This window comes from Egretta garzetta, unplaced genomic scaffold (genome assembly GCF_000687185.1).
Source record: "Egretta garzetta isolate BGI_Z169 unplaced genomic scaffold, ASM68718v1 scaffold258, whole genome shotgun sequence".
Classification (NCBI taxonomy): Eukaryota; Metazoa; Chordata; class Aves; order Pelecaniformes; family Ardeidae; genus Egretta; species Egretta garzetta.
Genome location: NW_009260413.1, coordinates 1,996,297 through 2,008,575, shown reverse-complemented (window position 1 = coordinate 2,008,575; position 12,279 = coordinate 1,996,297). Strand labels below are relative to the sequence as shown.

The following is a 12,279-nucleotide window of genomic DNA, read 5'->3' as shown; positions in this document are numbered from 1 at the left end:
GCAGGAATGTTGAAATAAAGTGCTGTGAGATACATCAGTTTCAGGTTAACACAGGGTTATGCTGTTCCCGTTTTTTTGCAACATTCTGCAGTATTTCATTAATGATGATTAGGAGGCTGCGTACCAAAGCATTCAGAGAAGGAGGCTGGCTGTTGTCCTCTTGTCAGGTCATATACTTACCAGAAGCCAGAGGTAACGGATTGATCATGAAATTTTTTAAAGCTGAGAAATAAGTTTTAGTTTCTCAAAGGCACTTGAGGAAAAAAAAAAAACCCACCAACTAGAAATTGAAATGTAGGCTAAATTTTGCTTTTGGAAATAACTATATTGCAATCAATAAATAATGACTATGAAGAGGTTAAGTAATGCCTGAGGAAGTTAGTCACTTGGGTATGACTGTCCATCTTTATCATATAACTCAGTCTCTATGTTCAGTTTAGTAATTTCCTTTAGTAATTGTAGTAACATTTTATGATTTGTAATGACAGTTTATGATTTGAATTCTTAAGTGTGCTGCATTTGGGCACATTTACATTACTAAAAGACAGTTAAACAAAACGTGTTGTCATATTGTGAAGATAATATTGCTGTGATCTCTTTAATACCTCGAGATGTCAGCACCTTTTTATGATGCCTCATTTGAAAGACAGAACTTTAGGAGCCAGCACCCTGCAACAGTTGTAGTTGTATCGTCTCACTTATATGTCCTTAGATTGTAACTTTAGCCAGGAAAAACAGGAATATGTATGAACACGGGTTTCTTTTCCTTGAGGGATTTTATATACCTTTGTATTGCACGGGATAGAGGCCTGCTTGATGCCTCAGCAAGGTTCTATCTCTTGGATTTGCCCTGGAAGCAGAGTGAGCATAGGTACTGTACTACCACGGAAGAGGTTGATGCAGAATGACCTTTCTCATGTGAACGTAGCTCTGTTCCTTTCCAGCCGCACTGGGATAGAGTTGCCTTAAAGCTGGTTGAGCGTGTGGACTGGCAATTTTACCAAGCCACGCAAGCTTATGATTTTGTTGATTGTATTTGGTATCAAAATACAAGCAGTCATCTGTGCGCCTCTTGGAGCCAAATGCGATGCTGCAGTTTTTATGGCACAGTACCCTAGCTCTGCCACCTTCTTGGTATTATCCTTACTGTTGAGACTGAGTGCCTGATGGATGTGGTCTCTTCAGTTGTTGGAAGTGCAGCCGGTTAACTATCAAAGTAACAAAAGTCAAGGTGTGTGAATCTCTGTATTTTTATTGAAAGCCATCAAAGAAAACATTAGAGATAAGTAAGTGGTTTTACATTTTTATGTACTTTAGATTCTTCAGATGCATGCCTGCAAACCAGTTAACATGGAATGTTAAAGAGCCAATGCAAAATTCATGTGTATGTTTAAAAATACACTTGGTAAAAACCTCCATGTAACTGTCACGCGTTGCTCCCATGTTTGCTGTTTTACCAAAGAAGATTACCATGACACTTGTGTCAAAATGGAATCTTCCCAAGGCTTTATCAGCTTGCTCTTTTTCTTGATTTATTCAGTGATGTTTTCTTTTCTGGTACCCTCTCAAATTTCTGAATTTTATAGTAGGTGGTTTTTTGGTGGCATTGTAGTGGTGATGCTGTAAGTACTAGGAAATAGCTCTGCTGAAAGAATTCAGGAGTAGACAAGTGAAGGAAATTTGGTGCCAGTATTGCAGAGAAAACGGAAATAAAATTACTAGTGAATAAGAACATGAATGAAACTAGAAGACTGATTGAAATACTCAAGTTAAAAGCTTTCCCTTATATTAACAATCCTTAAATTAAAACATCGTTTTAAAAGTTGTTGAAACTTCTCAAAATTTTGCCAAATCTTCTCCAATCCCATATATTTCAGATGACTTCTTTTTTTTTTTTTTATTAAAAGGAGCTGTCATTACATATTTTTTTTTAAACAGGATTTCTACACACTATGTCTTTTTTCCCTCTCAAGCACTTGGTAAATGAGAGTTGATACCAGTCAAATGAATCGTTAAATATGCAAATATTTTAGTAGCTGGAAAGCCTTGGAAGTTGATAAGGACGTTGCAGCTAATGGATTTCACTGGTATGTGACAAAAGGCTGATTACAGTAGGGGGGAAGGCAGGGGAAGCAGCCTGGTGCATTAGCTGTTAACAGATCAACTCATTCGTGTGGAAGATTTAAAGTGCATCATTATTTCTACCTGGTTATTTACCTCACCATTTCCTTTCTCTTTAATCATCTGGAAGTCAAAATTCTCTGGTCTGATCCAAACCTTTTGCAATTAACCAGAATTTTTTAATGACTGCTGTGAAATATTTGCTTAATCATTGTATTCCTTTTTCAAATTCACCTTTTATGGCTTTGTTAGATAAATTGCATACAAGTAACAGTTAGCGAATAACAGGGACCCTCACTCTTCCTGACACACGCACACAAAATACTGTAAATTTGTTTAGGTAAAAGACTCTAAAATATGTAACGTTTCTGTGGAGGACTTTCTTTTCTACTTGGTTTTGCTCTTGAAATTTTCATCTATACAATGCTAGGGGAGCCTTTTAAGTACACATCCTGCTTCTACACAGCAGAAGTTTTCCAAAACTGTTCCAGTTTTCATTCCTTCCACACATTTAATAGCATCATAGAAGCAGGATACCAGGAGGATCCCATCCCGACTCACCCAGTCTGCCTCTTCTCCATGCGATGCAATTCGTCTCAACACTGAAAATGATCCAACTTAAAAGTAAGGATTTTTGCTTTCCCTCCACCCTTGCAATATTAGAAACTTGTGTCTCTGATGAGCAGAAACCTGATTTCCAGTAAGTGTTTGTGACAGGCGTTTTACCCATTTGTCTTTGTTGCCAGTGTTATGGTACACCTGAATAGCACCTCTCTGAGATTTATCAGCCTGGCTCAGACATAGTGTACAATCCTATCCTCTTTCCCAGCCTTCATTCAGCTAGGCTAAACAACCCATGCATTTCTAATCTTTAAAACATAAATACAAAAAAAACTCCAAAATCCCTCATTCTGAGGTGTTTTGTGCACCTGTTCCAGTTTTCATTCCTTCTTTAGCCCAGGTAATAAGATTCTTGCATAGTTAAACCATGTTCTTAATAAGGGCTTATCCAGGCCTTGTGCAATATCACAAGTATCCCTTACCTTGATTGATTTATTTCTTCTGGTACGTCACAGCTGCCTTTTTCATGGGTACGTAATATTCATGGTTCTTAATTATCCTGTATTTACTGATTTATTTCTTTCCTCTTAGTCCCCTCTTGTTAGCAGCAGAATTTTTGGATACTAGTCCTTAAGTCTCAGCTGTCTGAGAGTATTAATCATCTAACTCCCATTTAGGTGCCTTTGGGTTGTATGTTTGATCTCATTTCTTTACAGTAGCCCTCAAGATCATTGTACCATGGTAAAGTGGAAGAGTAGCTGTGGTGTATTTCAGATTAAGAATACCTATGGTTATTTTTCCAGCTCTGTAAAAGGCTTTAAAATCAACAGGTATATTTGGATTGGCTTGGTATTTAATGTGTCATAGGGGAACCCAGAATGGGATTAGGCACCTGTGATCACTTTAACAAGGGAACCCCAAAATATACAGTCTCCTTGCCCAAGACAGGGTCGGGGGGGAGGAGGGGGAATTGAAGTTGAGAGATTGTTAGTTCTGATTAGGAAACTTTGATTTTTTAAAAAAATTTTTTTTTGAAACAAAACTGGAACATATATGTAGACACCTAGGGTTTTTTTATGTTTGTGCCAAATCAATTCCCATGGCCACAGAAGCCTACAGACTTTTTTTTGCAAGACTTTGCAAAATATACCGTAAGTCCAGAACATCTCTTTTCTTTAGCAGAACTAGAGATTTGTATCTACCTTTAATTTTTAAGAATAACAACGAAAGATCTATTTTTTTTAAAAACACATGACTGCCAAACCATTGAATGTGATCTCTCTCGTACCTTTAGCCCCTTTCTCTGAGGCAAGAGACAATGTACAGTTTTTGATAGGCAAAAATAAAAGCTTCATTTAAAAATTTGAATGCATTCTGTAGAAGCCCTGATCTCAGTGATATGCCTTCCCTTCCCTTTCCTCTCCTGCTGTTAGCACCCATTAGAGGCGGACAATTTCAGTACCAGTGGCTCTTGGTCAATCCCTGGGTGCTGGTGTCTTTGCCCAGCTTCCCTGCCTTACTGAGGTATATAAACCCTCTGCATGTGAATGCCTTTAAAGCAGTGGTGTAGGAAGAACATCCCAGTGACCTGCCAGCTCTGTTTAGACTGCTGCGAAATGTTATGTAGGAATGACTGTTTCATCTCTTTCAACCTCTTACCTGAAATCTAGAGCCAGGCACCATGGAACTCATAGGCACCCATCAGCGCTGTGCCCGTGGAGTAGCATGGACGCTTCCTACTTCCCAGAGCCTCAGCGTCATTACAGTTACTGCCCATTGCAATGTATTCCCTGCAAAGCATCTCCATTTGCCAAGTACCTGGGTTACTGAGGGTGCTGTGCATACTTTCCTGCTGTAACATAGCGTACTGCAATGACTGGATCAGGATAAGGGTTCTGGAAAGAGTCCAAAGCAAGGGAGGGCTTAGTTCAGCTGGTCACTCTTGTTCATTGTCCTTCACTACTGAACTGGACCCCATCCACATCTTTTCCAAAAGCACATCATCTTCCGTGTCCTTTCTGTAACGCGGCTGTCATCGCAACAGGGCATGAAGGGATTAGCACATGGTGTGGTCCAGACAGGTCTCTAAGGCATCTGGACTGGATGAGAGTAACCAGAAGCAGTGATGCTACAGCACTGAACACAAAATTCAAAAAGATGGGTATCAGAGTAGCCTGATCTGAAGGTGGAAAAGAAAAGCTTAAATTAAATATCTCGCATGAGAGAGCAGCCAGTGACCATCCCCTTCAGTCCTGCCCTGTCTTTCCCCCCCGCCTTGCTTCCTCATCTGCGCTCAACAACTGGCGAGGCTGAAGCTGGCTGGTGGTGTATGAAGAGCACAAAGACACAACCTGAGGAAACAGGTTAATTGCAGGAGAACACTGGAAGAGTAAGGCCCCAAAGGACAGCTGCCTCCAAAGTGGACTCAATACATGCAGCACATGAGGCACTGGATTATAATTTGGTGTGACTGGTTAGGAGGTGTGTTTCTTCTGAGTCGGTGGCAGTTGTAGACGTGGGAACACCCGCGGCGATACCTGCCTGGTCAGCCAGAAGGAGCAGAATGGAGCATCTGGCTTGTGGAGGCAGTCTAGGCCAGGAAGTGGAATTATCTTGATTTTATGCAAGGAAGGTTTCTTTTGTTTGGGTTTTTTTTTCGCTTCTTGTTTTTACCACAACCCATTAAATATAGCCTATCAATTAAGGATAAGCCAAACAAATTCATAAAGGAACCCACTAAATAATTTGTCAGTTTTTTAAAATAGGCAGTCTCTTGAGAAGAAGGGTCTACGACTAAATTAGCAAGAATGCTGCAGGTCAGGTTTGAAATACTGCATGGTGACAGAATTGTTTGGAAAGATCTGCCTGGAATTCTTTTTCATTACAGCCATATCCAGCAAACACTTGGCAGAAAGTTCAGTTCCTGCTTATCTGAGTTGTCCTTCTGAAATTGCTCAGCTTATTTAAGTGAAAAGTTCCTTTTCCTAAGCAAGAATTTTCAAAGTCTTTTTTTTTGAATAGTGAGTCCATGAAAGCAGGGCTTGCTTATTAATAAACCTTTAATAGAAATGCTGCTCTCCAGAACGGCACACAATGATCACTTTACAATATTTTAAGTGTTCTTAAAAATGTTCTAAAATAAGTGTAGACAATATGTTGGCATGAAGATTTGTGGTAGCTTTTTCATTAAACCATGCATTTTATCTTCTATAAGAGATTCCAGTCAGATTATTTTTTACAGCTATAAATCAGCGGTTTGATTCTATGATGTTTTTACACCAGTTAATAAAACACATCATCTGTTTGTGAAGAAAGGTTCATTTTTAGGCATGGAGATTATAGTAATAAGGAAGGCAGCCACATATAATCAGACATTTTAGCATAATGCTAATTTTGGTGCAATGCAGATCATCTAGGGTTTTTTTAAAAAAAATTGTTTCATGACAGCAAGTGGAGCACAGAACTTAGCTTGATCTGACTAAAACCTGAGCAAAATCATATTTATTCATTCAGACAGAGTATTTGCATTTGTAAATGTGTAGGAAGGTTTGATTAACATTATATCAAGCTTTTTGTTTCCTCTGTTCCTCAATTCTCACTTCTCTTTCTCAAAACGGATTATGACGAGCGTATCCGAGTTCAAAGGAAGTCTGGAACCCAGGCAGTGTCTGAGAGTTGGCGGGACACTTAGGTTTGTGAGCCTGATGAGTTTGCATACTACAAATGTTGAGGCAGTCCTGGTTAAATTATGCATCTGTTAGCTGTGGGTCCTTTAGCGTTTGTGATTCCTCATGGTTAGTTGCTGTATGTCCAAGTCTGGGTTAAAAAGTCTTTTTCTTTTATGTGACTGAGAAGTTCCTGCCTTCTCTTTTCTTCAGCCTTTATCTTCTGTGTCTTTCTCTGGGAATAGCTTTAAGATTAAGATAATGCTTAAGAGTTTATAGTCGTTGTCTAGCAGATAGATTCTGATAAAAACCAGTGCACTGAAGTTACTGTCATAGTATACAGAAGGGAAACAAAGTTCAGAAGTCTGTTTGAAGATGTAATGTCGGTGTCGTAGGTGGGATAGGGAAGTCTAATACCATAGCGGAGCCTAGCAAACATGCTGCTCTGAAGCTCTGTACCCAGGTGTAGTATAGCAGAGTGGGAGGACCTCTTAAGGACCCAAGAAAAAAGCTAGCTCCACGCTACTCTGGAGAAAGTAATGAAGGTGCTGGAGGCTGGCAGAAGAATATGGTTCTCAACTATGCAATGGAAACAGCATCAAAATTAGTGTGGTCATAGGATCATGCAGGAGAGGAGTCATATTAGAAGCAGAAAAACTTGACTTTTTCTACAAGGAGGAGAGGGTTTTTTTTCCCTGCAAACCAGACGTAGTTGAAGAACTCACTTTCTCAGGGCAAAAGAAGGGTTAATCAATCATTTATTTATTCATTCATTTTGACATTTTGGACCGATATGTGGATTTCTGTTTTGTTTAAAATTTAGTCAGGGTGAGATAGTAACTTGAAATATCTGCCTTTTGGTGGTCCAGATGACAGTGAGATGAACGTGAATGGGTGGGGTGAAGTTAGCAAGGTGAAGAACCATACCCTGACATCCTGATATAGAAGACTTTTTTTGAATAAAATAATTTTACTTTTTCTAGGTAAATTAGTTTAGCATCCCAGCACAGTACCTGTAATTCAGTTTCTAATTATGTAAAAAACCAAACCAAACAAAAAACCCCCCAAAACTCCACACCCAAACCAACATATATCCTCATATATATACCAAGTGCTTAAGAATCCACAATAGCTTGAAGACACTAAATTTGAAGTAATATTTTAAAAATCTGGCAAGGCTATTGTTGTTTGAATGGCTGCTTTTTTTCAGCAGTGTGTTATATTGTTGAACAATGTTTCATTCCTGACTTAGAAACTGATTATGCATCCACTAAGCATAAAACTTTAAAGTAGTGAGAGAAGTCCAATCAATTTTTTTTATAAAAATGCACAAGAGCCACTGCCAAAGTGTCATAGTTTTGTGAAGCTATGCAGAGGGTCCTGGCATACAGACTGCTTGGTTAGATTCACTCCTCTGTGACCCAGGCAGATTTTAAAGTTTAAAAATCTTCACTTTCACTTGAAAAAGCTTCCTTGAATACATAGTAAGTAATGCTTTTAGCTCCTCAGCACATAGCAAAAAATAAGTCCAAATACAGTCTGAAAAACTATGAACCTTTTAAAATTTCAGAAGCTCCTTACAAGAATTAAAACAACAAGGAGATCATGAGTGGTATGATGGAGTGTTCTGCTCCACTTTCTGCAAGGAATCATGCAGCGAGCCCGTGTCCCTTGGGAACGGAGTAGCTGCACTGCCTGACTTCAGGTACTCATGTGGGTGATCCAAATCGTCCCCTGCAAGCCCTTACTTCTTGCTCTTGCCGCCATGGGAAATTTAGGCTCCTTAATTTCAGTGCTCTCACTTGCACCCTACTTGCAGACCAAAAGTCTTAGTGATGACATCATCTTCAGGTCCCTTCCAACCATCTCTGTGCCCACGCTGTCAAAATTGGAGGTGATGGGGACAAGATGCTGTCATTTATTAAATGGCCAAACTTGAGTCTTACCTGATGTTGCCAGTTAAGGTAACGTATATGAAATAGCCAAAGCAGAGCATGTACATGTAAACCACTGCAAAAGTGGTATAATTGGCATTTTTTTTCATCAGGTTATTTTCTGTAGGTAAAGGTTGCAGTTGTACATTTCTGAATAAAGTAAAATACTTCAGTATGTGAAATTTCTGATTTTTCCTGTTCTTTGAATTTCTGAAGAACCTGGTTTTATGCCAAACCCACTTTTATGGCCAAATATTGATTTTCATAAGCAGAGTTATAGGAAGTGACTAGATTGCATGATCACCTTGTCTGTCATGCCTGCGAGTAGCTTTGAAAGGAAGAGACGCGTCAAAGTATAATGCAGTCTGAGTGTAATTTATGAGAATGACATATGTGAGCATGTTTTAGGAAATCAGTATCATTTAGATGGAGCTGAAAAGATTCTGAACTCCGTTGTCATTTTGAGGATCTTTAAAGTGAAGTGCAAAGTATAAAATAATGTGGATCCGTGAAATCCTCAGCATTATGTCATTTACCCTCATCGTAACATGAACTGTTTGTGGAAGTTCTGACAATGCTATTTCAGTCGTCTTACTATATATTTCTTAATGCATATTCTATTACTGTTGAAGATATGTTAAATTATGTTAAATGAAACTTTTCAATGACCTAGCATAAAACAAGTCCAATCAGAATGTAAGAAATCGTAAATGTTTTCCAAAGCATTCTGAAGTTGCAAAAATCCCACTGATTGTGTTTGGTTCAGCTCTTCTACCTGCATCTTTAAAAAAAAAAATACTTTTAGCATTTACAGTTGTAATTACGAGATCACCTACATGAAGACTAAGCCTGTCACTGTTTAGTTGTCTTAATGAAAGAATAGTTACATACTTTCAATAGATCTCTTCTTTACCATCATTGAAATAAGACATGAATGTCTTCACTATATTATTATTATTAATAATAATTTACTTCTTGAAATAACGACACCAGTTTTTGTTGCTTGATATTTATATAAATGGTAAGGTTAGTTGAGCTAACTGCTTAGTTAGGAAGATTCGCTCCCTGTCTTTTTAGACTATCATCCGACAAATGCTTTTATGATTTATTTTGCATATGTGTGTAGTAGGGTTTCAATTAAATGAATATTGATGGAAGTATTACCTTAGGTTATAAAATAATCAACCAGAGATTGTTTTAGTTTGGTTATTGTGGAATACCAAATGCTTTATTGTGACTTAACAATTAAGCACGTGTGCACACACTTCCAAGTTGGTGCACATAATTCCAAGTTTTTATGCATAAAATAAAATGTATATTAACGTGTGATATCTACATATGAAATCTGCAGATACTAAGAAAAAGTGCATTATTAATGGTATATTTTTCTTTTGTAGCTTGGATCATCCTCCTCTGTGCCTTTTACATCTATATTCTCGCAGCTGTTTATGACTGTTGTAGTCCCCCTTATTATTGGACAGGTATGTCTTTTAAATATACATTCTTATTTAAAAAAATAAGATAAAGAGAGCTATCTTAAAGACAGACTGGCAACCTCGTAAGCTGCCACATAGGAACAGCCTCAGGATAGCAAAGTCTAATATCAGAGAAAAGATGCTACAGTGCTCCCTGGAGCCACATTGATCTTTGTTGAGATTGAGCATCTGTCCCTCACTACCACAAACATACGCTACTGCATATCGAGAAGGGAGTTTGTGAACATAAAGTGGGAAAAATGGCAGCCCAGACTGTGAGAAATTCCAGCCCCATACAAATGAGCTTTGAGAATACTATATAGTCCTTTTGTCACATGCCCTTTGCCTGGATAATGAAGGAAGTTCTCCCTGTGTAGTATCTACTACTAATTACAGGAATAAAAAATTCTCTACATTAAAAAACATGTAAGGGCTAAGCCGTCAGAAGTTAAGAAATAATAAAATTAAGGCAGCTCAAACCATTTTGCATATGCTTTACAATAAGGGTTTTAATTGCACAATTGCAAACTACTCTTTCTGCATAACTCCTCTGTCGTTTGTTGCACTGGATGAAGGGTATTCACGAATGAGCAGCTGTTCAATATTTCATTTTATACTCATTGTTCATATTGAAACACAAAGCCTTATTTTTCATAGCCTATGATTGAAATCTTTCACTGAATGTAAAGATACTAACTGCAGTATAAGATTTTCTGTGACACTTGTCTCTGTAGTGTCTGTTTTTTCACAAATATTATTTTTTTCTCCCACATCACGGTGGGAAATTGCTATATTAAGACCAAAAGTTGTCAGAAGTGTCCACTATTCTTGGATGCCAAAACTGAAACACCCGAAGCCTAATTCTTACATGCTTGTAAGTGTTTGTTGTTCTTGGGCATTCAGAATGCACAAAGGGAATATCAGTGGGATTTGCAGTTCATTCCCAAGGGGTACCACTGCTGCTTCTAGCATCCAGTTTAGCTCTGGGTTCAGCTGGAACTTTCTGAGTTTTTTCAGCCTAAAAGCAGACTTTGAAATGGAAAGGTGGTTAAAACCTAAGCAAATGGAAGTGGAGTCTATAAAGGAGCAACCTGGACAAGGTTGAGAATATCTGTCATTGCCTACGCTGTGTAGAACAGTCGATCAGTCTTGTATCAAACGATAATTGCACATTTCAAAATTAGCATGTACTGTAACCAGAGTCCTAGTGGTTTGTTTCTTATATGGCTCAAAACCCCGTGAAAGTCTAATAAGAAGTTGAGCATGATAAGCACATAGCCACCAGCATCAGTACCTGCATAACCTGGATGTAACCATACCACGCGGAAAATGGGCATAACCTCTGTGTCCCTGAAGGCTACGGAATTGCTCACGTGCTTTGAGTTGAATGCCCAAGGACGTCCTTATTAATTAGGAGCACAAAGGGTTGCTGATGAACCTACCTGTGTATCGCACTCTTAGCTCATCAAAATTAAATTAAGTCTCCACCAAAAGTGGTCAAAGCAAAAGTACTTAAATCCTCTGGTCCTGAAAGGTCCAAAAACTGGAAGCTATTAATTGGAAGCCTTAGTTGGAAATTTCTAGGAAACAAATAGCATGGCAGCAAATCTAGCAATAAAGTAACCTATAGTGATGGAGTATCAGCAATCTGTACTGCAGTGTAGTAAGTCTGAAGATGATGGTAGATTGCTAGACAAAGTGATTGCAAAATTTGAAGATGACTCTTATCTATATGTATAAATGGCATGTTACTTTGGAAAAATGTTACAAGGAATTGCTACATGAGCTAACTGGTGGAGTTGGGGTGTTTTTTGGCTGCACCAAATAGTAAGGCTGAGTAACATGAATTGAGCAGTAAACATATGAAATAAGTGCTCTGAATGATCAGAAGTTCAAAATCAGAGTTGTGATGAGACTTAACTGAGACCAGATGTGATTTTGGAGTTCTGATAAAGACTGAAAAAAAAAAAAAAGACCCAGAGACTCTTAAAGCTTGTGTAACTCAATCACAAATTTATTTAAGACTTTGGTTTTTATAAATATACTTCAACAAGAAATAGGATGATTCTTCTTTAAAAGTGTTTGAAGCAGTTTCTGGAAATGAATGATCAACAGAACTAGCTCACATTCCCCTAAGCATAAAGACGTTGTTTCTAAAGTTATTGCACTTGATTGTATCTGTTCAGAGGATATGGAAGAGAGGAAATGCTAAGGGTAGCTACAGATCAAAAATGCCAAAGGTAGTTTACACTGATTGTCTTGATTAGGTAGAACTGTACAAAGGTAAACCAACCTGCCCAGATAGGAATAGAAGCCATTTTTGAAGGTAGATATCCAAAAATAACATGCAGTAATCAGAGAAAAATAATAAGCAAGAGAAGGACTGACACCAAGAGATACAGTGGTAGGTCTGCTTGCCCTTCACCTGGAGGTGGCATGGATCTGCTCCCAACTAAATGGGAAGTTTTGCATTTAGTTTGTAGACCACTACTCACTCGTTACTGAACTGTTGCACAACGTGCG

The 12,279-nt window shown here is 38.3% G+C and overlaps 1 protein-coding gene across 3 annotated transcripts in view; it reads left to right on the top strand.

Moving 5' to 3' along the window:
- LOC104130600 (sodium/bile acid cotransporter 7) overlaps window positions 1–12,279 on the top strand; it is a 149,524-nt gene that overhangs the window by 89,390 nt on the left and 47,855 nt on the right. For all 3 annotated transcript variants that reach the window (XM_035899205.1, XM_035899204.1, XM_035899206.1), the window contains one exon: window positions 9,679–9,762. In XM_035899205.1, the coding sequence (XP_035755098.1) occupies window positions 9,679–9,762 (84 nt within the window). The remainder of the gene's footprint in view (window positions 1–9,678; window positions 9,763–12,279) is intronic.